At 38.7% G+C, this 27,501-nt stretch overlaps 1 protein-coding gene across 3 annotated transcripts; it reads left to right on the top strand.

The window, feature by feature from the left end:
* The first annotated feature begins 1,042 nt into the window (after positions 1–1,042).
* Positions 1,043–25,103, top strand: LOC306767969 (SITS-binding protein). Of its 3 annotated transcripts, none has more exons than XM_079256154.1 (11): positions 1,043–1,303; positions 1,382–2,031; positions 3,388–3,559; positions 15,061–15,244; positions 15,356–15,506; positions 18,188–18,385; positions 18,757–19,028; positions 19,109–19,245; positions 19,643–19,764; positions 21,413–21,592; positions 21,711–25,103. In XM_079256154.1, exons 2-11 carry the CDS (start codon positions 1,561–1,563, stop codon positions 21,882–21,884), a joined length of 2,061 nt encoding a protein of 686 aa, XP_079112280.1. In that variant the 5' UTR covers positions 1,043–1,303; positions 1,382–1,560; the 3' UTR covers positions 21,885–25,103. The 3 variants fall into 3 exon arrangements, with proteins under 3 accessions (XP_079112280.1, XP_079112279.1, XP_079112281.1); XM_079256153.1 differs by having other exon boundaries at positions 15,037–15,244; XM_079256155.1 differs by lacking the exon at positions 21,711–25,103 and having other exon boundaries at positions 15,037–15,244; positions 19,109–19,241; positions 21,413–21,550.
* Positions 25,104–27,501: the final 2,398 nt, after the last annotated feature.

The raw sequence follows: 27,501 nt of genomic DNA, 5'->3' as shown, positions 1-27,501 counted from the left end.
CTTTGCGTCACATATAAAGGTTTTCCAGTTATAAGCACCCAAAAATGGCCTTTTGACCCTTACTGTACAGTGACATTAAGCATATTTAGGCTGCATTATCTCAAAAACTGTACAGTAAAACTGGTTGTCCTCCACTGTGGCAACACCTGACGTCTTCCTTAAGCAGAATCCAGAGACATTTCTGCGTCACCTATAAAGGTTTTCCAGTTATAAGCTTCCAAAATGGCTTTTTGACCCTTAATGTATATTCACATCTAAGCATATTTAGGTAGTATTTTCTCAAAAACTGTACTGTAAAACTGGTTGTCCTCCACTGTGGCAACACCTGATGTCCTCCTTAATCAGAATCCAGCAAAATTTCTGCGTCACCTATAAAGGTTTTCCAGTTATAAGCATCCAAAAATGGCTTTTTGACCCTTACTGTATGGTGACATCTAAGCATATTTAGGCTGCATTATCTCAACAACTATACAGTAAAACTGTTTGCCATTTACTGTGGCAACACCTGATGTCTTTCCTCACCAGAATCCAGAGAAATTTCTCCGTCACCTATGTGTGTGGTATGTTATCCATCTATATATAGTATATACATATTTTATATAAATATATATATATATATATATATATATATATATATATATATATATATATATATATATATATATATATATATATATATATATATATATAGTGTGTGCGCGTGTGAGTGCATACTACTTACATTTAGGGAGAGACAAACAGATAGACATTTTCACCTCACCTCGTGTTTCAATCATTTATTTAGCGTAAATATCAGCATTACAGTTCGATAGTTTAAGGTTCATGTCGTTTAGCTGCTGAAATCTTTTGTGATTATTACGTCTCAGAATTCATCGTTTTATTTTTTAAAGCGGAAATAGTTTGTGCGCAGCGGTCTCTGCGCCTTTACCGCAAAGCCGAGCACTGGAGGGGGTTTAATTTAGGAGCGGCTCGCTTGACTACGTGAAAACGAGAGGCGGCTGACTTGACCGCAGTATCATTTGCGAGCACGCATGAAGGGGTTCCTTCCTTTCCATGTTGTCCGTGGCCTCGTCACCTCAGTGGGCAACTCCAAGACTTTGTCAGACCCTTTTGATCCCCTTTCCCAACCGTTCCCCTAAGAAAACAAGCCGGTGTTACGTCAGAAAGTGCCGGGCGAGCAAGACAGCGTCTTAGGGAGCTATTCGCAGGCACTGCTGCCAAACCCGGCTTGGGGTTTCTCATGAGCGCACAGCAGCCAATGCAATTTCCAAATCCAGCTCTTTTCACGCAGCAGCAGCATGCGGTAAGTCAAATATTCATTCATACGCTGTCACCCTGGCTCTGTGGTTTAATTTTTCTCACAGCTCTCCTCACATGACAGGTTTGTGTTGTTGGCACAATTGCGCACGAAAAGAAGCGGAGAGTAAACGGCGGTGCAGATAAAGAGCAGCCTGGCATGATGAAACAAGAGAGGGTTTTTTCAGACACAAGTTTCTGCGGCATTTTTTGGTACGTGAATCTTTTGCTGATTTAAAAAGAAATACAAACAACAACAACAACATGCCCCACGCTCGAAACAGGAACCCGAGTCCCATCCCAGAGGTAACATGGGACACAGGACTGAAGGAAATTAACGAGACCTGGAAAGGGGCTATAGCCTGTCTGGGAGTAGCTGTCTTCTTTGTAATGACAATTGGGATCATATACTGGCAAGTGGTGGATCAGCCTAACAAAAACTGGATCCTCAAGGGGACTTTTAGCGGACTCATCTGGGAGAGAAGGACCCACTCACTGGTCATACAAACTCTTACGGAGGAGAAGACCTACGTGGAGATAGACGTCGGGAACGTGGGGAACCCCGATGCTGATGTTCCTTTCGTGAGGAACCTGTGCTGGCTTAATAAAACCGAGTTCTGCTACACCTGGGACTCGGTGGCCGAGGTGAAGATCTCGCTGGAGGTGAATGAGGATACGGAGACGGAGTGCTACAGCATGACGTGGGCGCCGGTGCACTGTCATGTGGAGCTGAAGGTAAGTGTGCGCAGGAAAATGCCACTGTGCGCAAGTTTTAAAATGAGCAACTCCTGTTTCAGGCTTCAAGCTTCTGCTTGTTGGGTTGTTAAACCTTGAGGTGTAAATGTTGCTAATATTGTCTGCAATACAGGTGACCAAAGGGCCCCTAACTTGTGAAATATGGCAACACCACATGATTTACCTGATCTAAATCTTGCATAAATTTTGTCATACAACGATATATACGCTTAGGATACATGACTTCAGTCACCACTTGTTCCTTCATCAGTCCTGAAACTTGTACAAGATTATAATAATTATCCCAAGTAGCTTAAAATGCCGATTTTTCCCTGAATTGTTTGAATTTGTGTGAATAAGTTTTGTGTTCTTGTGAAATTTGCTGCAGTCTATATTGAGATGTTATTGAATTGGATTTGCTGATTTGACATTTAAGCTGTTTGTAACGGAGTGAAACAAACTTTAATTGGAGACATTTACAGATGCATGGTTTGTCTTACTTCTTACTGTCAGCAGCCTCAGTCAGTGCAGCCATATTTTATCTTCTCCAAGCACTTTTTACAGTACTCACTGTACTGTACACCCCCTTCCACCCTTCTTAATAATGATCAAAGGCCCTCAACTTTTGAGATCTTTGGGGAGGTTAATCTGTCTCCACTGGAACATTCCTCACCATAACTCCCCGTCATGTGGTGCAACTGTTTCCAGCAAATCTTTCCATGTCCAAGTCGCCTTTATTGTCCTATTTCCAAAATCCTGCCCACAGCCTCTCAGGTGACCAGTTGGCAGAAGAGTTCACATTTGCTGACATGTATTAGCTTCCAGTTTGCGCATTTCAAGAGCTTTCTCTTTGTCATTCAATCCCTCCTGGGTGTCATACTTTCTTAGACAGTCTCATGTATCAGCATAACAGCTCTTTGCGCTTCATTTTACATTTACGTTAAAGTTACCCCGATGTGACACATTGCATTCATCTGTAGTTTGGATTAACTGTTACACATGTCATATATTTAGTAGAAACTTCTGTTTGCCCTTAAATCATCAAACTGAAGTGAAGTTTATTTAGATGCTCTAAAAAACTTGAATGTCTGTTTTCCTTAAAGCAGAATAGAGAAACTCTGTGTTTGATTTATTGCCCTATAGTTTACAAATCAGTCGTTTATCTTTTATTAAACAGTATTTTTTCATGCCTCGTCTTTCCAGTGAACCCTGTAAATCTCTTATATGTTAAGTTATTGTTACATTATTTACTCTGTTATCCTGAATTTAAACTTTTGCTCTTCTTTTTCTTTTTTTTTTCCTCAGTATTTTTATCTTATCTTCACTGTGTGTGCATGTGTGTATTTTTTCTTTCAGGACTGTTTCTCCATGGCTAACGTGTCCTGGTATGGTGGTGCCAGTGTCCGGGGTCAGACCTGGCCAATAAATGATCAAAACGCTACGATGCAGCCCTTCGTTGTCAGCGATCTGAGGGACACCCCGTCTGGGTTCGGCTCTGCCCTGGAGCGCTACTTCCTGGGCTCATCAGGTAGGATGGCACTGATGGGACTGATCATTTTTATCAGCTGTGGCTCGAGCTGGGTGACAACTCTTATCCAAACACAAACAGAGATTTTTTTTTTTTTTTATATATCTGTAACATAACACAGAATCAGCTGTTTCTGCATAAAGGTTGTGGAAATCCGACCCCATATCAGTTGGCATACAATGTCCACCATGAATCCCAGGGCTTGAGGGAAGTCCTGGGGACACTGCTGTGTTTTCTTACCCCCTCAACCTCTCATGTAAGTGTTTGTGTTTGAACTTGGGGGAAAAATGGCTCCAGAAGTAGAACCTCCATAACTGATTGGATGAATTGGCTGGCCTACAAATAGAGTGTAACACAACACTGTCTGTGGCATCCCAGTTTATTAATTTAGAGATCAGACAACAAAGGGGAAGCAAACCACCTTTAGCGTCTTAAATTAACTCTTAGGGATACTGGCGTAATTGCCTTTTGTCTCTATTAAAAGGGCAGGTTGGATGAGCGCCTTGCTGACTGGTATAACTCACAGGGTTATTTTTGGGGTGTTAGATTTTATCCTGGGGGCAAAGTGGGAAGGCAGGAACCACGGGCGGATGTGAACGGTTTAAGTAATGGATGAGGAATGTGTACATGTGTTTGCGTGGTGGAGTACAGCATTAAGTTCCGGTACTTTGGACTCTCCGGTTGTCTTAATCTGGTGTTAAGCGTCTGAGCCGTTACTCAAGCCAACCGATCTTTGTTCTCTCAAGACTTTGCCATAATGAGATTATTGATATTCATTTAGGATCTTGTGTAAAATGTAAATAAAAACAGAAAACATTTAAAGTGGATATCAGTTAGGAAACCAGAGAAGATGCATCCAATGTTTTTTGGGGGTTTTTTCCAAATAATTTTGTTTTTGCTAATACATGCAAGACTTATCTTTTTGCAAAAAAAGTTGACCCTCATGTGCTCCGCAATAAAAACAGACATGATTCTGAGGCAGAAAAAGACAAGCAACATAAAAACAAGCTAATAAAGGCTGAGAAAAAACAGTCCTGTCGTCAGGAAATCCTGCAACATCAGTGCAAATAAAGAAAAAAAACATCTAACTTACTATTCAATTTTATTCAGTTTTATGTGGATGGTACCACTTCACAACAGTGTTGTATCAATACACTTTACTGACACATTAATTTGAGCCAATTCATAATAAATAGCTGCGCTAACAGAAACCAACAGATTGCATCAAATCTTGACTTTGATCCAATCTCCCATCCTGAGCTGCACGAGGCGACAGTGGAAAAGAAAAGTCCCTTTTAACAGGAAGGCAAAACCTCCAGCAGAACCCGCCTCAGGAAGGGCAGCCGTCTGCATCAACTGGTTGGGGTGGAGCGGACAGGAAAGACAGAACATGTAGCTTTTATTCAAGAAGACTTGCAGAATAAGGAGAAATATGGGAATGATGTCAATACTTTTCATATATTTATACAAGCAGGAAAAGAAGCAGAGGAATGAAAGGGAAGTGCTAAATGCATCATGGAGCCGGCTGCTTAAAAGTCAATGTATGAGATTGCATGTGGGTGGATTAATGTCCATGGCATGGGTGAATAATACTTGCAGGTTCATGATGTCGTTCAGATTACATCCTTATTCTGGGGGATTTTAGTTACACTTGTAGTTCAACCTCTGCAACTGTAAGCAGGCTCGCTCATTCACACACTGAGAAACAAATGCACTTAGACATATTCACATTGTGGTATGAATAGCTCCAACGATTTGACGACAACGTCGACAATGAAAATTCATCGATGCAAAATTTCATTGTCGACACGTTGCGTTATAAACACCCATAACGGCTTTGCTAATAAAACGCGGCACCAGGCAACTCAACGCCATTTACCAACCACGGCTTTAAGACATTAAGAACTCCAAGCAAATGACACAAAGCACCACAGGAATTGCTGGAGGCAGTATTGTCATTTTGTGCAGCGTCTTTGTTTAAACAACAAAGAACAAATTGATGGCGGCACAACCTATTTCCAAAGTTTGGGGAAATTTCACGCTAAACAAAGTGTCAAACAGGTGAAATGTGTCGTCTGCCATGCGGAGTCGGCGTACCACGGCAGCACGACAGTCATACATGAGCATCTGGAAGGAAAGCACCGCGGAGTCATGGTTTCCAGCATTTCAGATGGCAAAGTTAGCATTAGCGAGTAGCGATGTGCTGCTGTTACCTCTGCCAGAGAGGTCATGTTTTTAACTTTTTATCTGTTTGTTTATGTTCAAGATAAAAAGTTATGGATAGATTTTTATGAAATTTTCTGGAGTTGTTGGAAATGTGAAAAGGAAGAAGGGATTTAATTTTGTTGGTGATCCGGATCACTGTTTGGATTCAGGAATTTTTTAAAGGATTCTGACCCTTGTTTACCTACAAAACAGGCTTTTTCAAGATGTAAATAACCATTTCAATGCAATTTTATGACAATTAAGATGTTAAAATATTTATTTTGTTTTCCTTTTTAGGTAAATTCTGTACAGCTTGGATATGACACTATAGCTAAGTTTGAATATTTCAAAATAAATTAGTAGTAAGTTTTTAATCTTAAATTTAATATCAAACTGGTTCAGAAGTCGTTCTTTTGACTCACTAAAGGACATTATGTTGTGCCTGACTGGGAATCAGGGGGACATTCATATGATGCAAATGAAGAGAGTGGGGTAAAACATTCTGAAGCCTGTAAAAAGAGCTGCGTCAAATGGAAGCACAGATGGTGGGCATGAAAGAAATAATTGTGACTAATCAACTAATCAAAAAAATTATTTACAGATTAGTCGACTATTAAGATAATCGTTGGTTGCAGCTCTAGTGGTATGTTACATAACAGTTGCAAACCTGTAAGAATATTATAGTCACATGACTTAAATCCCTTTTCAACCTGGTGAGAGAAGGAGAGGGGAGTTATCAGGACACTGTAATCCTTTACTTCTTTGTCGAGTTTTGCACACAGCATAAGAAAAAAAGCATACGCATAGAGATGAGATCCCAGTGACAACAACTGTTGCAATGTTGCTAAGTAGCCAATCACAGATACATGCAGCACGCAGCCCTAAACATGATGACTGATGCTCAGCAATGGCAACTATCCATGTTTGGGTATTTAAAGTATATTTATTATGATGTTTATAAGTTCTAGCATATCTTTATTTGGCTCTAAGATTAATAGCATAATATGAACATTTAGTTTCAGAGAGAATCAATTAAACTAATTCTATATGCTCCATTCATTTTTTCACAAGTTGTTTTTGTCTTGAACCAGCATTACTTAATATCAGAGAAGATCAATCAGATGGATTTATCATCATCGATGCTCTGTTCTACACATTACAAGAAGCCAGAATGTACTTTTACCTGATTTCCAAGTAGCATAATTACTATTTTTCTGTGCAGTAAACAAGATTTTCTGTACTGACATGTCACCAGTTAGATGATTAGTAAACATGCCATGTGCATGCACCCATTTCGGTTGCTATCATGTCATCGAATAGATATTATCAGTGGTTATGAGCCCATTTTTATGGGTTGGTGCTTCTCTGCCTTCTAGCAGGTAGAGTAGGTCATAATAATTTTGGCAGTAATACGGGAAGACTCCCTGTCCAGTCCAACAGGAATCCAGTCCTCCATCACGCTGCTGCACGTTGTGGTTTTGTATACTCCACATTGTGCATTAACACCATGTAATGCACAGCTCCTCATTGTTTACATTTGGGTGTTTATATACACCCCATCTCTCATCCTGCTTTGTCTCTTTAATCAAACTTGACTTTAAATGTTCTGCTTTAAACCCCGGTTATGCATCATTTAATCATTAATCCACATATAAATATATATTTTCTGTAAATAGTTTTTTCAATTCCAATTTCACTTCATCAAAATTTTGCCATTTTCTTTTTATGTTATATCTGGGTGATTATTCAAATGGTGGCCTATGCATGTTGTTGCTGCTGCAGTGTTTACCAACTGAAGTCTTGGCCTGCACGTGCCTCCTGCTTATGATCATCCAGTCCCAGTTGTCTTTGTTTGAAGAAAAAGTTTTTTTTTCTGTTATTGCAAAAATGTAATTTCCAAGGTATGTCCTGCTGGATATCAAAGCTGGGGGAGGTAATTTTGCTCAGACATTTTTTTTTACTCTGAGTGAAGTGGTTCCTCGTCCTGATAATCTATACATTTTGTAATCGTGAACAATAAGAAATATAGTTAGAACCCTTAGTTTACTGTAAATCTGTAAAAAATCTGACCAATCCAAACATCCGGCCGAATGGAAGTTATTTATTTCTTATGTTTCATAAGCTTCTTCATGGCTCAGAAAATGCCAGAAGGATTTCCTCGACCCTTTAGAAAATTTGTGAATTATATTATAAATGTGGCTTATTGTGAAATATACTTTCCAAAGAAGAAAAAAGTAAAGAAGCTCAATTCCATATTCAGGATTTGCTTTCTGAAACTAAATATCTGCAGGTCTTTGTCATTGAAATAAAAAAACAAAAAAAAATTGGGCTTTTATTTAAGTAAAGATGCTCATTTCTATATGTAATTAAATTAGTAATAAATAAAGTGGGTGCAGGCTGGGCGTTCTGGTTTTGCAGTTGTAAAAACAAATGCTTACTTCATGTTTCAAGGATATTATGCAGCCAAGCTGTTGATAACTCAGTGAGAGGAAAACTAAATATGTGGGTATATGTAAGATTGTCTTTCCACAAAATTTTATAAATCACAACTTTGGAATTGACAAAGAGAGCAGCCAATAGGAAGAGGAATAATAAAAATAACTCTGTGGATTCCTGTCGGACTAGATCAGGGGTCTTCCTGTATCAGTGGCGCTGATAGCGATAAAAATAGATAACATCGACCTGCTTTGAGGCAGACTAGTTCCCTACTGGCCCAAACAAACGGGCTGATAACCATCGATAATGTCCATTCAGTCGAGTGATGACAGCCAAATCAGGTTGTGTAGGTCTCAAAACAAATAAAAAAATATAAATCTTATTGCTTTTTGGGCCAAATATTGTTGTGTGATTAAAATGTGATCAATATATATTAATTCATTACAAGGCCTGTGATTAATTACATAATTTTTTAATGGAGTCCAATCCCTTAAAATACACATAAAAACATTATAATTATCAACAAACACAGACGCAACAGTATTAAGAAAATCCAGTGATAAAAGTAAAATTTTAAGTTTGAGTAAGTTCTGCTTTTCTGGTATATACTTCTATAAAAATCCCCATCAAAAAATATTCCACTTTTTCCTTAAGAAACAAAAAATAAAGTTATTTTTATTCCATCCTGCAGCTCTGACAAAAGCACCAGTCTAGCCATCACAGGTACAGTCATGACTGTTATTTTCTGTGTGGAACACAAAGCAATTCATTCAGTTATTTATTAAATTCTTTATGCGGTAAATCAAAGAAAAAAAATAAAGTAAAAGACAAATATTTTCAAATCCAATCAATTTCTTATTTGATGCAGGAATAAAATCAGAAGAATTTAGAATATTTTATGAATGAGAATAAATCCAGGATTACTTACATAATTTTTTAAGTGTATTCTCATTGAATTGTGTACTTACTTCATGTATTATTTGTGTGTTGTGTGTGTTTTTATTGTTTATTTTGTCTTGTTTTTTTAAATCCTTAGGATTTCCCTCTAATCTCTACTTCTCTGCTTACAGTCAGGGCAAGAAAACTTGTTCTATGGTTTATTTTCCTAAAACAGAATGTCAAAAAATTAAACTCCTGTAATGAAAAAGTCACTTTAATCTAGGTGCATGTTAATTATCATTATTACACTTATAAAAAAAATCCTCTCTCAGTCTTCAGCCGAGCTACGATGCTGCCTCTCTTCCCGATTCAGGGGAACAAACATGGTGCCGTTTAATATAACATTAGGACAGCTGTTTGAATCACTTAACTGTTGCACACATACGGTGTTTGCATGTGACCTGTCTTCACCGGCTCTAGTTAGCCAGAGGAGCGCATTATAAATGTGGTGGAAAGCGTCGGGGTGTGACTGGCTTTGCTAACCTGAGAGTACCTCTGGGGATGTTAAAAGACTGAGACAGACAGGTTAAAATTAAAAACACTTAAAGACTTAAAGGCAACATACAGCACAGGTTATGGTAAACAGTCAAGAAGAGACAAAAAATAACAAAGAGAAGAAGAGTTAGACAGGAGGTGACCGCATACAGAATAAATATGCAGCAAGGTGACATTTGAGAATGTTTCCAACTGAGGAAACTTGTCCCAGTCCCTCCTGTCTGATCTAAAAACAACTGAGCTTTAAAAAAAAAGTGGTTGAGATTAGTTGAGACTCTTGACAGGAAGACGTCATGATGGTTTTCAACAACGTTGGGAGACTTCAGCATGGTCTCTTGCACAGATTCATCGAACACCGCAGATATACATCATAACACTAATCATTTGCTTCTCAGCTTGACACAGTGCTGGAGGAAAAATCCTGAAAAGGATGGAAAATCCATCACTGAAATACACATAAATCAAGATATTAGATACGGTTTGAATCATTAATGCATCAACATTTAATTTTTAAAAAATGCTTCTAAATGCTTTTTATTAAATTACATAACATATTCTGACATTTCCTTTTTTTATCTTCAATTATCATAAAATAAATCCCTGTAATGGTGAATCTCACAAAAACACATTCCAGGCTCTGTTTGGAGCTTAATTCTGCTTTAATCTGCTGAAAATTAGGACTGGTGGTTGTGGCAAAATTTTAAGCAAACTATCTCATGTGTATCTTCAGTGTTTGCATGAATCAGATTTATCTGACACAAATAAAAAATGATTTTGTCCTGTTTGATGGTTGTTTCAGGGATTTGTTGTTTTTTGAGCTGCACCCTCTTTTTTTTTTTTTTTTTCTTTTTGCGTATATTGATGTTGGAGATTCATTCAAATGTTTTTTCTACTGCACGAACTATAAATATTCCATTTTGTTGCAGTTATTTATTTAACTAAATTATTTGGCATTTGTTTGTAAAGCAATGTGTTTACCTTTCATTGTCCAAACAAACAAACTGATCTTTAACACACATCAGTGTGTGTGTTGCGTACGCACAGTAAATGTAGCCTGTTTTTACCTCCTCTTCATCATTATCTGTTCCTTTCTCTTTGTTTCCCTCTTTGACTCAGTCTTTCCATGTGGGATGAAGCGCTGCTGCTCATTTGTCGGCTACATCAGCAGGACGCAGACAAGCATGACTCTGTTGTTGTTGTCAACTACTGTAGATTTTGTTTCTCCCCTCAGATTGGTTTTATCTGAGTCAGCAGCTTTTTAATGCCAAACAAAGAGCAAAGCGTAAAAGAATGAAAAGTAAGAAGAGAGAAAATGGATTGCAGTGTTTCACGGAAGGCAGTCGCACAGAAAACCAGAAAAAAGGGGAAAATTTTAGTGTTTTTCACTCATTTGAGTGAAAAGCTTTTATAGAAACTCTACTTAGTGCACCGGGAGTGTCTTTCAGGCCTTAGCAACATATCAGAGGAAAAGAAAAGGAGAGGAGATAAAAATGTATAGATTCTTTTTTCTTTTTTTTTATGTCATTTTATTTCTTTCTTATTATTTTTCTCTTTATTTAATACACAAAAAGCTCTAAAACTAGAAGTGTGGTGGCAGGTTGTCTTTTTTTAATTTTGTTTTTACCAAATTTAGACAAACTTTTTTTCTTTCATTTTTATTTTTTCAGTTACAAAACACCACTGGTTTTCTTCTTGTTATTAGACCAACGAGCAGCAAACTTACTTGGTTATGTTTGGGGAAAGGTTGTGTTTAGGTTCAACCGATGCCTTAACAATGAGCCTGCTTACATGCACAGCAAAAATCTTTTCATTAATTTCTTAAATTAGCAGATTATTCAAGTGGAAATTAAGAGCATTTTTCATCAGATTAAGACAATTATCTGATTATGAGAAATCAGATTAACACAGTCGGATTTCTTCCCAGCACCAATACCTTCTTATTTCTGTACACGTGTTTAAAAATTAACGGGGAAGCCAGAACATGGGGAAAAAGGTTTTTTGCAGGCTTGTTAGCTCCTACATAGCTACCACAAAGACACTGCGTTTAGCAAAACAGATACAGATACTTTGAAATAAAAAAAAAAAAAATCCTGCATTTCTTTAGTTCATATAAGCAGGTCAAATCTAATTATTAAAACAGTTTGATTTACAATTATCTGATTTTATGATCATGTCAATAGGATGAAATAAAGCCAGTTGTCAAATTGTGCCCCGAGAATATCTCTAAAGCAACAAAAATAAATCACAAATTGGTGTGGGATTCTTTTAAGTCATTTTTAGAGCTGCTTGTGGCCAACTATGTCCTCATAATTTTCTGTGTGTTCATCAGATGCATACAGAAATAGAAGCGTCATTGTTATAGGAACAAAAAAAAATCAATCATGTGTGTTGTTTTGCTCAGGAGATCACTCAAAGGTCGGGTGGCTGCCTGAAACCTTAACACTTGCAGACAAGGAAGATGTTAAGTTCTTCATTTGCTCTCTCACCTCAAAAGCTTGCGTGTAAAAATCAGCCATCAACGGCAGCAACAGGAAGGATCTTTTTATTGTAACACTGATGCTGCAGCTTCTGTCGTTTTGCCTTGTTACAGTGTGGATGAGCTCAGTCTCAATCTAAACATACACGTGATTTAACGCTGTTCAGGTCACTTCTGCTAAAGATTGGGAGCATTTTAGATTATTATAGTCATTATAGTAAGTACGTGTTAGAATTTGGGATTTTCTCATCAAATTTCTTGATGGTTTTGACAAAAACGCACTGTGTCACTAATGAAACAATAAAACAGAGTGACGAGAGGAGTAAAGCAGAGAAAGCGCTTCATTATTTTTTCAGTAAGAGGGATTGGAAATTTACAACCATGGCGAGATCCCACTTTTGTGGCCATCAATTTCTTGAGGTTGGGCACAGAAACTAATTTTCCATTGTTAAGGAAATACATGCCCAAACACTCACGCACACACACTCACAAAGCAAGTGTTTGAATGCATATTTTATGACCCCAGCCAGGTCTGTAAGCGTGCACGAGTGTCATAAATAACAGTGTAAATATGACAGGTAAAGCAGTGCAGCCCATCTGGTCAGCAGCAGCAGGAAGTCAGGCTACAGCATTTTCCATTCAGGCCAGCAGCTCTCTGAGGGCCTAGACGCCACATTAAAACCTTGCTGACCCTTGCCGCCACCTCCAAAACACTCACCTCCAAACGCTCACCTCAGACTGAGTGAAAGGAAGTGCCGAATCTTTATGGTCCTATAAGTCCTGCCCTGTTTTTCTTGGACGTCTTTTCCATAAAAAAAGAAGGTGTGTGAGAAAATGCACGGATGTCCACTTGTGCCTTATTTGATTGGTGCATTCACTTAACAACTATAAAATTGAGGAATGTGTGTGTCAAATCCTTCAAATCTGCCCATTAAACTTCATTCATTTTAATATATTTGCTGCTGCTTTGAAGGTGAGAAAATATTTTCAGGCAGGCATATAATTTCACTTTTGGGAGCTCGTGGAAAATGTTTTATGGGAAGCTTGGAATTTTTTAAGAAATTGCTCTAAAAATAGGGTTGCCCCATTCGTTTCCCTCCCGGCATCCCACCTTGGCTGTAACTCGAGGCCTCAAACCTGCGTTGCTTTCTTTAAATGACGCAGTCCCAGCTCTCATGCACATCCACAAATGCAGTGTTTGTGTTTTACATGGTACAGACTTGCATGTGCTTAAACAGCAAAACTTCATCCAGCTACAAATGAGTTGAATTGTTTATACAAACAAACAAACAAAAAAAGATGTAGCCATCTAAGCTACAAAGCTTCATGTTTATATGGAAGGATTGGAGCAGCAGTTTCAGACCATGTTGTCACGTTTCTCCGAAGCTCTGCTGCATCATTTTCCATAAAGACTAAATGTGACTTCAGAAGTCACGCTTGCAAACTTAAACTCCACTTTCCATCCCGTGTGCACTTTTGGTAAAACAAACTGTACGCCGCTTGCTGTATCTGCACATCTTTCTAAGAGGCTGCTCGGTGTCTGGTGTACCCTCGTTGCTTCTATTTCACTTCCATCCTTCCATAAAGCTGTAACATTTTCTCCCCTGACCCACTTTCACCTCCACTAAACAGCTTAAATATATACAGTTTCATAATGCATTTTCTTTATTAAATCCATCCAGTGATACTTTGTGCCTTTTTTTTAAATGCTGATGTGAAGCAGGAATTGAAATTACATAATATATATAATATATGTAACAATACTTCCTTTCAAAAATCTATGTTTATCTGCTGCATATGAATCCGTAAGAAGCCGTGGGGTGGTGACCTAATACCTTGTGAGAAGCAGCTGAGGTGTTACCAGGATCTCTTTGACATTATCCATTGCAAACACGTGAGAATTTCCATGCACTTGAAGGCTCTTCACTGGCTTTATGTGGTACTTAAATTCTGATCTCTGAAACTATTAATCTGATTATAAACTGGTACATGAGTTTCCTGCCTGCTCCTGGTCCCAGTAAGCGCCTTTAAACAAGAGAGGGTGGTCAAAGCAAGCCAAGCTTCTCAGATTGTCTAATCTTTTCGGAGATCCGGGCACTTCACTGAGAGCTTTGTGTCAGAGTCTGATGGTTCAGATCAATACTGGACCGAGGATCGCTGACCTTAGATGGGACTGACACATAGCCGGGCCAAGCCGAGAGGAAGAGAGGACAGTTAAAGCGTGGAGGGAGAAGGTGGGAGTCAGGTTGGGGGAAGAAGTGGTTGAGGGTAACCTGAGAGGGAAGAGGCATTCCTTGCAGGGCAACTACATCTGCTGACACAATTTTCTGCTATGCATAAACATTTCTCCTCTCAGAAGCTGTATATGCATGTGAGAAAACAAGAATGGGAGGATTTTACAGGTGGAGGTGTCCTTTGTTTTCTGAGCTGAAAGGGAAGAAGCGATACGGGACGTAGTTGGTGCTCGTATTTTATTCCACCGGAAAATTAACAAGTAAAACCAGGTGAATGTTTACCACTGAGGTTTTTCGGGCTTTCCAATGTTTTTCTTATAAACCCCGTGCAGTGTGACCATTTGCCAGCAGTCCCAGGTTCAACTCATCCAAACATGTGGCCCTATTTCTCATTCTTGGGAGTGTTTTTCTAAGATCTAAGTGAGGCAATATCAGCTGACAGTCTATGTGCTACCTCCCACAACACTCCATCTATCACACTCATCTTAGTCTCAGTAACACTCACGCACGTCATATTAGTAGAACCTATGATGGGGTGTCTAACTTCACCACTTTAAGGCTGTAAGAACTAAAAAATGACCATCTTCTTGCCTCTGTTTGTTACTTGCACTATGATTTTATTACCTCTGGCTCGCTCCATCAAGCTATATTTATTGCTCTGTGCTCTGTCCTGGGTGCTTCTTTCCATGCAGGTGTCACAGTGCTTGTATCTCCAGACATCCCTCTGCAGATCGGGGTGGACAGCCAGCAGCAGTTCTGCCTGCAGTCACTGCCTAGTATGGAGCGTGTCCCTCTGCAGTACACCGTGTGTGTGGCCCACAATGTGAAAGCTGCTCACCAAGAAGCGATGCAACAACTCTCCGAACACGGCAGGGAGCTGCCGAGTATGAAAACTCTGTGGTGAGCTCAGTTTAGATGAATATTAAACCAGTTTTGTACCTTCTCTTCCTTCACTTCATGTTTTCATATCTCTCACAGCAGCAGGACATGAATGATGTCTTTGCATTACAGGCTGCCGTTCTGGAAGCTGCTCACTTATGTGGATTCAGGGCCGAAGGTAGAGAGGGAGCTGAAAACCTTCTCTAATCGTCTGCGGAGACATCAGCTGGGGGAGGGAGTCATCAGCCTCAATGAACATTCCACCACCCTCCTCTCTGATATGGTACATGCTGTTCACTGTCTGCTGAACTGTACTGTTCCTTCTCCTGGGCTTTAAAGTCCACAAAGATTTCTAGCTCCAGTCAAACAAAGGGCCCAAATATGAGACGTATTTAATAGGCTTATTGACTAATTTAAGCTGCTATACCTAAAAATGTCGCATGGAGAGCAAAAGACGGGGGGTTAGGGTACCTAAATAGATGTTCGTCCTGATTTAGATTTAGATTTAATCCTTTGCTGCATCGTGTCCACTACAGAGGACACCTATTTAAAGGCTGATTTCTAGTATATTCATCAGTGAGGATGGCATATTTGCAATTTTGCCACTTCAATGGACATTAGGAGAGTGACCCAACACACTGCCACTCACTAGAGCATAAACAAGAATAGTATAAAATATCAAACATACAAACGCATAATTACTTCGTTTACTGCAGTAATAAAAAAGGACAAGAAAATAATACTATTATATTTTTATTGAATATTTCTATTATATGACAATGATAATATATTATTTTAAAAATGTTTATATAGAATAAATAAAATAAATAAAAGTAAAATAATATTAAAGACAAAGAAAAGCACCCCTGTACGTCTTTAGTAATAAAACATTGTAAATGAGTAAAAGTTTTTTTTTTGTTTTTTTTTAATACTTCATGCATCAGAGGGTTAAAGTTTTTTAAATAGTTGTCTGCATGCAGGCTGAAGGTGCCTGGTAGTACACCTGTGGTGGACTTCATGGCTGACAAGAACCGCAACTGAAGTGCAAAAATAACGGCCGTTAAGTTGGACATGATTTACAGCGGTGTCTTATATCTCAAAATACCAGTCAGAACAACAACTTCCAAAAGAAGGGATTTCTTTTTATTAACTTATTCAGAAAACCATCAAATCTCACCACCCAGAAAGTGAAAAGAAAGTTATTTAAAATACATATCCACGCAGCGTTCAACCAGTCGGTGGGCGTTGTGTCATCATAGAGCAGCTTCACAACTGCAGAATTCAGCCTGCTCTCGACGCTAGCTAAGAGCAGATACAAACCTTGATTTTATTCATTTGTTTTGCCTTTATCACATAAAGAATGGATTTTAGATTATAAAGTAATCCTGTTGTTATCACACTGTTTACATGATATGAATTAGAAAAGAAAAACTATCATATCCACCCTGATTTGTGTGAAAAGAAATAATTCTTTCTTTTTATATTAAACTCTTCTCTGATAAATGTAATCAGTTTTTGGGAGAAGTCATTAGGATAAATATTTGCCATCAGCATTAGTTATATACTATTTGCCAACAGGCCAAGCTCAGCCAATGTGCTCAATATGTGCTGACTGGGACAATATATGTGTGCACCCATATTCAACACCACAGTGCATGTAAGTCAAACTGTCAACTAGTAAAATACAAAGGAAATTTTAGCCCAGATATCTGCTGACTTTGAAACAATATTCCTGAAATAAAACCATGTTTTCCATGACATCCATATGGGTTTAATGAGTCAAGACAGAGGACTGGTGAGGATGATGTCCAGCCTCCCAATACTCTGCTTAGAATACGTGGTGGGTAGACTGGCGAGGGCATAAAACTGGCCATGGATGGAGATGTGACAGCTTTCCTAGGTGGATAGGGTTGGGGGGGGTAGGGTTTCTGGATACCCAATATACCTGCATGCTCATTTAAATTCTTGCAATGTGTCAAGAAGAAATGCTCTGCTCATTTTTTTTGCTGTAATAATGTCTGTTGCAGTGTAATTTTACGCCCTTCATGTTCATGTTTCCCGTTAGTCAAGTCCTTTGTTACCACAAACTAGGTGGAAACTGACCGCTGTTCAGTCAAGTGGATCCTCGTCAATACCTGGTGATGTTCCATTACAAAACAAATACACCAGAGAGAAAATAAGCCGAGCGTCCTGTAACAGATCTCAGGTTGCTCTGAGTGTGGTAACTGTAGGATGGTGAAGAATTGGCTGTGTTGAGATTTGAAGGGATCTCAGCCAAGACTAACTCAAGCAGGTGATCCTGACACCAGCTCGGCGCTGTGATCTGACCAGGAGGCTGCAACAGAAGGCTGGGGACTTTCACATAATCAGCCCGTCAAAAGACTTTAGAAAATATGACTACACTGTACAAACACAGGAGTAACAGTATGTTCCCATTTCCAGTTCAGTTGCTGAGAAAGGAGGGGCAAAATGGGAGGAACTTCATTGAATCTTGTGTTTTATGAGACCTTGTTGGCAGCTTGCTCACCTCGGTTAGGGTTGCGAAGCACAAGTCAAGTCAAACTTGTGCAAACTGTCCGTAAAATATAAGGTTTTACATAAAAATAATTATCCTGTATTTCCCTGTAGTTTTATCAGATTAATTGAAAATTACTAGCTGGTTGTGAGCAGTTGGGAGTTATTAGTTAACGTAATTGACAGACTATAAATAAAGTATTAAATTTAAATGGAATTTAATTAGAATAGAGCAGAATCCAGCATTTGCTTTTGTTTTGTTTGTTAAAACAAATATCCTGATGTCAGTCTGTGAGATTATTATTTAATCTGGAACATGTGTTTGACTTCAACATGTAAATTCCTCAAAATTTCAATACATGTCAAGCGGTTTTCCCAGCACTTGTTTTTCTGAAAGATATGAAGATCATCCTTGTATAAATGCATATGATTGTGTTTTCCCATGTGCAGGACCATGACTACCTCAACACCAGGAAAAGGGGGATGTCCAAGAGACTGACCAGGGACCTCCCACTTGTCAAGCTTCTTAACATTTCCATCACCATGTCCCCTTTCCTGGGTGTGGGCACCACACAGTTCCACACCTCTCTTACTGATGGCACCGAGGCCTACTGGCTCAGTCTCCCCTCAGGCCCACAGGGACAGCTGGTGAGACCTCACGGGGGAAAACCATCGCACTGTTAATTACTTAGCCCAGTTCACATTACTCCACATGGGAAGTTTTCCTCCTGCAGAGTGTCTGTTGGGGTTTTTGCTGCTGTTGGATGCACTGTAGTATTACTAATTAAAGGTAAATATAGTCATTGCAAAGATTGCACTGAAACTCTATGCAGCAAATGAGACTTTCCAAATGAGACTTTTCAGTCTGCTCTCCGGACTCTGGCTTGCTAAAAAGCAGAACATCGTGAATAAAATGTAGCCCCAGAAGTTTATAATCACTTGATCAGCAGAAGTAAGGGCCTCTGCAGTGTAAAAGAACTTTACATTTGAGTTCCTCTCGCCGTTGTCCTCCCGTCTAGATCCCCGTGATGAGTCAGTGGCAAGGAAAGTTCTGTGTGAAGCTGAACCTCACAAACCCAGGAGCGGTGAGCTGGTTCCTGGACAGGGTTGAATCCTTGCAGGCACATTTAGGAATGGAGTACATCATGCTGGAGGGGAGCGAGGGGAATCTGTTTGAGGAGCAGGCCCTGCGTCCACCAGAGGCTCTGGGTGGAGACAAGTACATTGAACTTCTAGCTGATGTGGCCACAAGGATGGGAGATATCACCACCATCATGACAGCAGGGACACGGTAAGAATCATGAACACCTATTATTTTCTGCGTGCTTTGTGATCACGTATGCATCACGCAACGCTCGATTTGTGGTTCAGGTCAAGCCACAAGCCATTGTTTGTGAAGATGACCCCCTTGCAGTCTGACTGGAGCTCGTTGGGGCTGAGGGCCATCATTCCCTCCCTGCTGCACCACACTCTGCTGGGATACAACTTCCTCATTCCCGATGCAGTAGGTAATACAACAACCGATGTGGAGCTTTTTTCAACCCTGATAACAGGATGATATTTTGCCCAACACATAAAGATATAAAATTGATCTGCTGCTGGTCTGAGGCACAAAAAAACAAAAAAGCAAATTTGTTCCAGTAATTGTTGAAATTCCTCTGATGGTGGTTCGTAGCCAGACGTACAGCTGATGTCTGAGAGAAAACTATTCACTTTGAAGTAGAGAAAACAGAGAACTGTCCATAGCACACACAGAGCAGACTAATGTGAATGTTTTACATCACTTTAATACATTTATTGATTAATTTATTCATATAGTCAAGTATTCCCATATCTAATTATTAAAAGTTCAAAATAAAATATGAGACTGTCCGTGCTTCTATCCATTAATCCTTGTCGTTACAGGAGGCTCCCTGTCAGGATACCTGGTCACGGATGAGGAGTTGTTCATCCGTTGGCTGGAAATTGCAGCTTTTCTCCCAGTTATGAGCTTCCACACGCCACCCTGGGTCTATGGAGACGACCAGGTACATATGACGGATGACAGCGACAGCTGTGCCATCCACAGAAATGAGAAAAATGACAACATCGCAGGTTTACGTTCTTTTGCTGAAGATTTTCACTTGAGAGGATTTATTCCAGAGAGTTTAAGTGAAGGGAGGTGGGAATACTGCCAGTTAGATGTTCCAAAAGAAGGAGAGAGATGATCCTTCGCACACCTTCGCTGATGAAAAAAGACACGAGAGATGTCATTTATTGACCCAGCTGCCTCCCTTCCGTTTGGAGGGGCCAGAACTGGAAAGTTCCCACAGATGCTTTTGCTGAGGAGTTTTAGGACTGCTGAGACTTGATGTATCAAAACTCAGACCTGGCATGAGAGGAAGGACCGAACACCGCCTTCTCAGCTGGAAACTGGAGATGAGCTATTCACCGCATGCAGAAGGAAAACAAGAAGTACACTCTCTGGTGATAGATACTGATATTTTTGACAAGAAGATCCCAGCGCTTAGATTTCTTAAAACAAGTTTGTTGGGAGGATGGAGGCTTTCCACCCCTCTTCCTCGCCTAGCCCGCCTTTCCTCATTTCATTCACCTGTGGTTAAGGGGCCATCTGTTTTGTATTACAACCCTTATTCAAGATTTATGGCTCACTTTCACTCTCAAGGGCCACTGCAGCTGGAATGATAATGAATTTGAGGACAAGTCTTGGAAAAATACTTTATTGTGGCAATTAAAATTTCCATGAGTAATTGACAAGTGTGACAGAGTGGGAGTGATCAGCTGTATTTTTCCAGTAGCAGAAGAAGGGGGCGGGAAAACATTCTGAAAGTGACTTGTGTTGCATGACAAAGATTAAAATGTTTTTTTTTTTGTTTTTTTTTAGGACAGCCAGACTTTTGACAGCAGCTAATTTTCCATGTTGGTGCATATCATAGAATTCAGCTAATAAAGTCAAATGAAGTAAGAGGTAGACGATGTTTCGAGGAGAATAAGCAGCTGCAGTACACGTGATCAACTCTTTTATAAGAGTTCTACTGTATTTTATGTTCTGTGTGACACTTTGCTAAGTCATTGACAGGTCACACTATTGACTGCACTGGACTTGAATAGCAGTAAAAACCCCAAAGCCACACACATGCCTGGCTTCTCAATTAGAGAACGATCAGCTCAAACCTGGGCTCTGATTCAAGTTTATTCTGAATTCTCTCAATCCCAGCTCATGAAAATTCATTTTTTATATAGCTGCGGTCAAGTTTTGTTTTAATCATGGGACACTGAGGAGGATGTGACCCTTCTAGGAATGCTGGAGTTATGAGATTAGAGGGAGACAGGAGAAAAATCTTGGACAGTGATGGACCTGCTCAGTAAACATGTCTGGCTGAAGACATGGCACAAATGTCCACAGCAGACCTCGTGGTCACTATTGTTTTTTTCCTGAAATCCTTGTGGGATCATCTGGTTTAAAAATGACTTTTGTTTCCTTTGGTTCAGTTTTCTCAGTTGCTCTACATTTCTTGAAAATAAATTTGGCTGAATATCAATAAGACCAAAGTACAGCTTGACAAAAAAGCAGACAGTAATCCCTATTTATCCATCTCAAGTAGGTCATTTTGCCCCATTTTTTTTATTCTATAATCCTCATTAACTTTATGATCTGTCTCGTCTTGTGATCAGGTGCTTAACCTAACTCGGACCTACATTATGAAGCACCAGAGGGACGTTGTGCCGCTGATTGAGGAGTGTGCAGAGGAGTGGCAGATGACAGGAAACCCCATCTACCGGCCCATGTGGTGGCTCAGTCCCAATGATCCCATGACGTTCACCATTGATGACCAATTCCTCATCGGAGACGAGGTGAAATTCATTTAGTTCTGATCTGGATGGTTTAGATACCTTCTCTCAGCATCAGAAGCACTGATGGTGAAGTTTTTAGATACATGTACCATCATTTTTTTTTTTTTTGTATTTTCAGGTCTTAGTGGCACCAGTAGTGGAAAAGGGGGCAGTGCAGAGAGATATTTATTTACCTGATGGAGACTTCCAGTGGCAGGACAGCCGGAACGGGCAGGTGTTTGATGGGGGGACGTTTCTGCAGGACTACCCTGTTCCACTGGAGGAGGTGGCTGTTTTCTTACGGAGAAGCTGAGTTGTGCAACTGATCCACTCAATCACCTGACTTAATCTGTTTTTAATCAAATTATTATGATCTTTTTTTAAATTACTTGTGCTGTTCCCAACTTGCACTTTTCCACTAAAGACCATTGACCCTGTCTCATATTCTGACTTGAGATAATATGTAGAATGAGTATTTTTTTTTTTTTATATATTTGCACTTTACAGTTCAAATTTGTTTGTATTTTGTTTTGTCTGTGCCGTTTTTTTTCTTCCTCTTTTGTAAAAATGTTAATCAGTTTTACCTCTTGGCTGATTTGTTTCTGGACTTTTTTTAAAAATGTAATCTATTCATCATTTTTGTTTTTCTTTGTTTTTTTTGTTTTTTTTTGTAGTGTGTATATAGTTCTGGACAAATCTGTGCGTTTACATCCTGCCTTTCTACAGTCTTTAAACCTTTAGTCGCTGTTGGCTGTCTTCATCAGGAGGAACAAAGCAAGCCCCCTTGTTGACTTAAAAGAATCTGAATCGCTCAAGAAGACCAAATGAAGAAATGAAAAACCAGAAAAGATGTATGAAAGTTGTTTTTTTGAGGAAAATGCTCAGCAGGAGGACGTTAGGTCACAGAAAGCTGCAAAAGGGTTTGATGCAACCCTGCATGTCTTGCTCACTCATTGAAAGGCTTTTACTTGAACCTATCAGACTGTGGGGCTGATGTTTTATGAATGTACCTCAAGTTACAAATGTATAACTCTTTAGCACATGTTACTGCAATAGTTAAGTTAAAATAATTAACATGTCACTCTGTTAGACGTGCTATCTAAATGTCCCTGAGTACTGAATGCTGGAGGCCAAGTCACTGTTGTATATGAGTTTGGATCAGATTTGACCTTCTGACAAACTTTTTGCAGAGGCTTCTAAATGGGTGTCCTTGTTTTTCCTTCCTTTCATTTTCATTTGAATCGCTGAATGATGTGTTGAAGCCTCATTCTTATGAGTGAAATTAAGTTCTAAAGAAAGCCCAGATGATATTTAATTCATGGAAAGGCGTTTTCAAAGAAATAGCTTGGCATTTGGGGAGATATACTTATTCATTTACTTATTTTGTGACTGTAAATATGAAATTACCACATGCAGCATACATAAGTGTCAGACTGGAGGCATTGTGAGCCTAGCCCAAAAGCTAACCTGGTTCAACAGCCAATTATTTTGTCATTAGAAAACTATTAATTTCATCTATTCAAAGAGTGAAATGGTAACTGAATCCATTCAAAAACAAAAAAAATAATTTGCCATTTTATTTTTGATGCAAAGCTAACTATGGGGTTAGCTTAGCGTGAAAAGTTAGCTATGTCACTAAGCTAACATGTGGCTAGCTTACCATTTACAATTAACCATGTTGTTAGCTTAGCATCAAAGGGTTATATTGTACTTTCCAAATCCATAGTTGTGCTAATTACTAAATATGATTATGTGATATTTGCTGCATCCAGCGCACGCTACAGCTGCTGCTTCATACCAACAGTAAACGTGCTGGTGGGACTTGTTGATTGTGTTGTCACCTCTGCTGGGCCAGTCACAAAGCACTTTTCCTTCTTGCAGTGTTTTGTTTTCTAAATTTGTTTTGAGCTTTTTTTGTGACTGAGAATTCATTTTGATTTAACCAATTACAAGATAAATTACTTAGATGTTAGTTGTTTAGTCATTTTAGCTCTGGAGATGCATGTGGCTCTTTGGATGTTCCACAGTGGTTCTTACTAACATGGCTAAAATGACAAATAACTAATGTTTTTATACATAAATATTATAACAAATGCAGGTTGAAGCAGTTTTTCTTTTTTCATGGAATAGTTGCAATCGCCATAACAGTATGAAACTGTAAATAACCTTCCAGTCATATTTTTTTTACATCCAAGCTTAATGTTTTTCCTTCCAAATCTACAAATAGAAATGAAGTTGTGGTTCTTAAGGCAAATTTTCTTTAGTGGATATTCATATTTATTAAAAGGTCCTGTAATATTTGCGGCTCTTAGTTTTATTTAGCTCTGTTGAGGGCAAAAACTCTTTGGAGTGTAAAGATTAAAGCCCCCTGAGCTAAGAAATTTTAAATGAATTTCAGCAGAAGCTAATATCTAGAAGCTTTCAGAGAAAAAAGTTGCCAGGAAAGTTTATGAGTTGGTTGATCAAACATCATAATCACTAAAATTGCTCTGATGGTGGTACGTTTACACTTTTCTTTCAGCATGTTAGTTATTTCTTGTGACAAAGTTGCAAGTTTTCCTACAAAAAATTGGTTAGTATGGAACCTAAAAGATTAATTCCATGTAAGAACCGGATACTGGCACTTATCCTGTGAAAAAAGGAAGAAAATTACCTGATTAAAGTAGAACTGGTGCTGTATACATGTAATATTTTTCTTTGCCAACCAAATCTGCCTTCTGTGTGTTGTGAAGCAACAATAGGTTCTGTGGTCACTCACCTTTTGCTTTAGTGTTTTTATCCCCATGTCTACATTGCTTCTTGTGTTAACCTATTTGTTTGACTTTCCACTTTCACATCCATTGCCTTCTTCAGATTTGCTGTTTTTAACTAAATATTCTTTAACCCTGACTTAATGCTCCAATGCAACATATTCTGCGACTATGTTAAAAAGAAATGCAATCTTTACACCATGAGGCATCACTATGTGGTTAGTTCGTCCCAGTGTTATCTGTCAGTATTTTTTTTTTTTGGTTTGTTCTTCACAAGACAATCTTAACTGGCCAGCAGTGATGATGCAGACTCTTATATATCTTATTGAGTGCAAACAACATAAATGAACTGATCTAATATGTTTACTGTATCAGCACAAACACTCAGGTCTAATGAACAGATCACCAAATGTCTTAGTGCAATGCAGCATGTTGTGAACACACCAACGTCTTAATCTCTCACAGGACAGAATGTACGACGTACAAACTGTGATTTCCCACAGCCCTTCATCTGAGGAGCTTTTCTAGTTCCCATGATAATGCCTTTGTGGAATGCTGTGTTACGTTCACATACATTTTGCAGGAAAAGCTTTGATGTGTTATTCTTTCCCTCATATCTACAGCAACTCATATGCTTTATTGTTATGCCACTCTTAAATCTGGACAACGTCATGTGTCTGGAGTATTGCAGTATCAGCAATGAAAATATTATGATGACTGTGCCATTACAAGTGTTTTTTCTCTCTTTCTTTTCTGTAAATCAGAGAACGTAGAATGACAAAGTTGCAATAAAGTTTACATTTTCTTACTTCACTTTCTCAAGTCATTAAGTTTATGCTGATTGCGTTACAAGGTCGACACGTCAATGACCTAAATGTAAATTAAGTCAATCAATTTAAAATATTAATAATCAAAAGGTTATTGAAAAACAAAGTGGTGATATGCTGTTATAGATAATAACTTTGCACAGTGAATATTTATGTCTGCGTCTGTTCATTTAAATATAACTTACATATTTATGCATTTTTAAAACATCAGGTCAAATCATAGTTTAAGTTTTTTTTTTCTGTGATTATGTTGTTTTTCTCTATAGTATATATATACATATATATATATATATATATATATATATATGTATGTGTATATATATATATATATATATATATATATATATACATATTATGTGTGTATATATATATATATATATATATATATATATATATATATATATATATATATATATATATATATATATATATATATATATATATATATATATATATATATATATGTGTGTGTGTATATATATACATATGCCTCGACAGTTCCTTGGCACCACCAGTTGGATAGTCTTTAAAAACAATAATTCCTTCAAGGGTCATATTGAAGGAGTAAAATGAAGATATCAGTATGTTTAGTCACCTGTTTTCCCCTTGTCACATTTGTTTAATTCAAGACCATTCATGCTTGTTTTCACTTGCAACATGTCTGCTAGTAAAATGTTTGTAAAACTTTTGCAATTTGCACATTAACCACTTTCTTTCAGTCATGCCAGAAAGTTTATGTCCATATATCTGTATGCATGCAGATGATTAACGTATTTATAGCTTCAGTGAATTTGCAGTGGGAGATGTGTATTCAGCCTGGCTTTCACTCTGCTCCTTTTCCTTACTTTTTCTTCCTGATATTTGGCTCACTTCCACCTTGAGGCCCCAGTCCCTGCTTCTTTAGTGCATTCAGACAGGTGCAGCTGGCCACAAACATGCAGGGTCCCTGTACACCAGCCAGCAAGCTCACCCTCTCCGTTTACACCCTGTCCTTGATCACTGAGATTCATATGACACTTTTAAAAAATCGGGTTTCAGTTCTCAGCCAGATAAAATTTGCAGGACATCCTAGTGTTGCACCATGGTTTGTGAGGTGATGAAGTTAGAGTGTGAGAGACTCGAGAAAATTCCTCTTCACAGGACAGCAGAGATTACAGAGCTGTTTTGTGGGCAAAACCTTAAATGACCTTCACTTAGTGAGCTCTTATTTTCAGCTAAATATGCAGTAACCTTCACAATTCCTTGCAAATATTCATGTTGATGTGCAGTATAAATGTTTGATATTCTTAAAGTTCCCACTTTGTTAATTCACAACAAAATAGTCTGGTTCATTCGAAATCTTGCAGTTAAAGACATCCATCCTTAGACTAGCATTTAGCACCAGGACCAGCAGCCCCATTATTTCCCCTTGTTCTTATTATCAACACGAAACATTTGACCCAATTAAATTGGGGCTTAGGCAAGTGGTCCAGTGAAGCCAGAAAAACAAATTGCCCTGCCAAAACCCAAATCAAGAATGAAACAAATAATCTACAAACAGTTGCAGGGCTTGTAGCAAACAGTCTGTTGGTGGTTATTAGCACATTTAAATCACCTCTGCTGCAGCATGCATGAACAGCATATAAATCAGGTTAGGCTGCATTTGGTTCCCTTCTTTTCTTTGAGTGTGGTGCAGAGCAAGAGGCACATGAATTAAACTGGTGACAAGCGAAGGCCGTGCATCTCTCCAAAGTCTACTTTTAGAAAGTGCAAGTCAAGGTTTTAGGTTTCAATGTCTGCTCATGAACAAATGAGTTTTCCAGCTTGCCAATTAGGAGTACGATCTGATCTAAAAGCTTGTTGTCCTCAAGCCAGCTGTCAAGTCTCATGGATCTGTCATTGTTTTCCAAATATCTTGCATTTTGCATAGAGGAAATGATTTCTTAAACCTTTCAGTTAATTTTAGGAAGATCTTCCTCAATGCACTGAAAATATGAGAACATAAGAACACAAAGAAATGGCTTTGAAATTCCTCATGAAGCCAAACTGCTGATTCCCAGCATAGGTGAGGAACAAGTAGACGACAGGAACACAGTCTTGAAACATTAGTCTCATGTCGGAAGCTCAGGGTGGGGTGACATCGGGGGGAGAGGAGGTACCATTGTAGAGGTGTGTATGAGAAAGAAATAGAGAGAGGGAGATAAGCTGTTGAACAGGAGCAAGAAGAAGACCAGTCACATGCAATCACTTCCTGTCTGCTCTCTTTAGAAATCCATCACCTCTTAATGCCTTTTAAAATTCTCCGTTCAGTATAAGTTAATCACTGAATATACACCCTTTAAGAGCCTGGCTGGGGAGACTTATTAATACCCCA

Source organism: Telmatherina bonti (genome assembly GCF_933228915.1).
Source record: "Telmatherina bonti genome assembly, chromosome: 2".
Lineage (NCBI taxonomy): Eukaryota > Metazoa > Chordata > Actinopteri > Atheriniformes > Telmatherinidae > Telmatherina > Telmatherina bonti.
Note: the sequence above shows the minus strand (reverse complement) of the source record. Positions and strands in the feature narration are given on the sequence as shown.

Bases quoted from the DNA above. Each gene is read 5' to 3' on its own strand.
- LOC306767969 (XM_079256153.1), top strand. From the start codon at position 1,561: ATGCCCCACGCTCGAAACAGGAACCCGAGTCCCATCCCAGAGGTAACA. The intron at 15,507-18,187 runs GTACATGCTGTT...TCCCATGTGCAG, and splicing joins CCACCCTCCTCTCTGATATG to GACCATGACTACCTCAACAC. The intron at 18,386-18,756 runs GTGAGACCTCAC...CCTCCCGTCTAG, and splicing joins CAGGCCCACAGGGACAGCTG to ATCCCCGTGATGAGTCAGTG.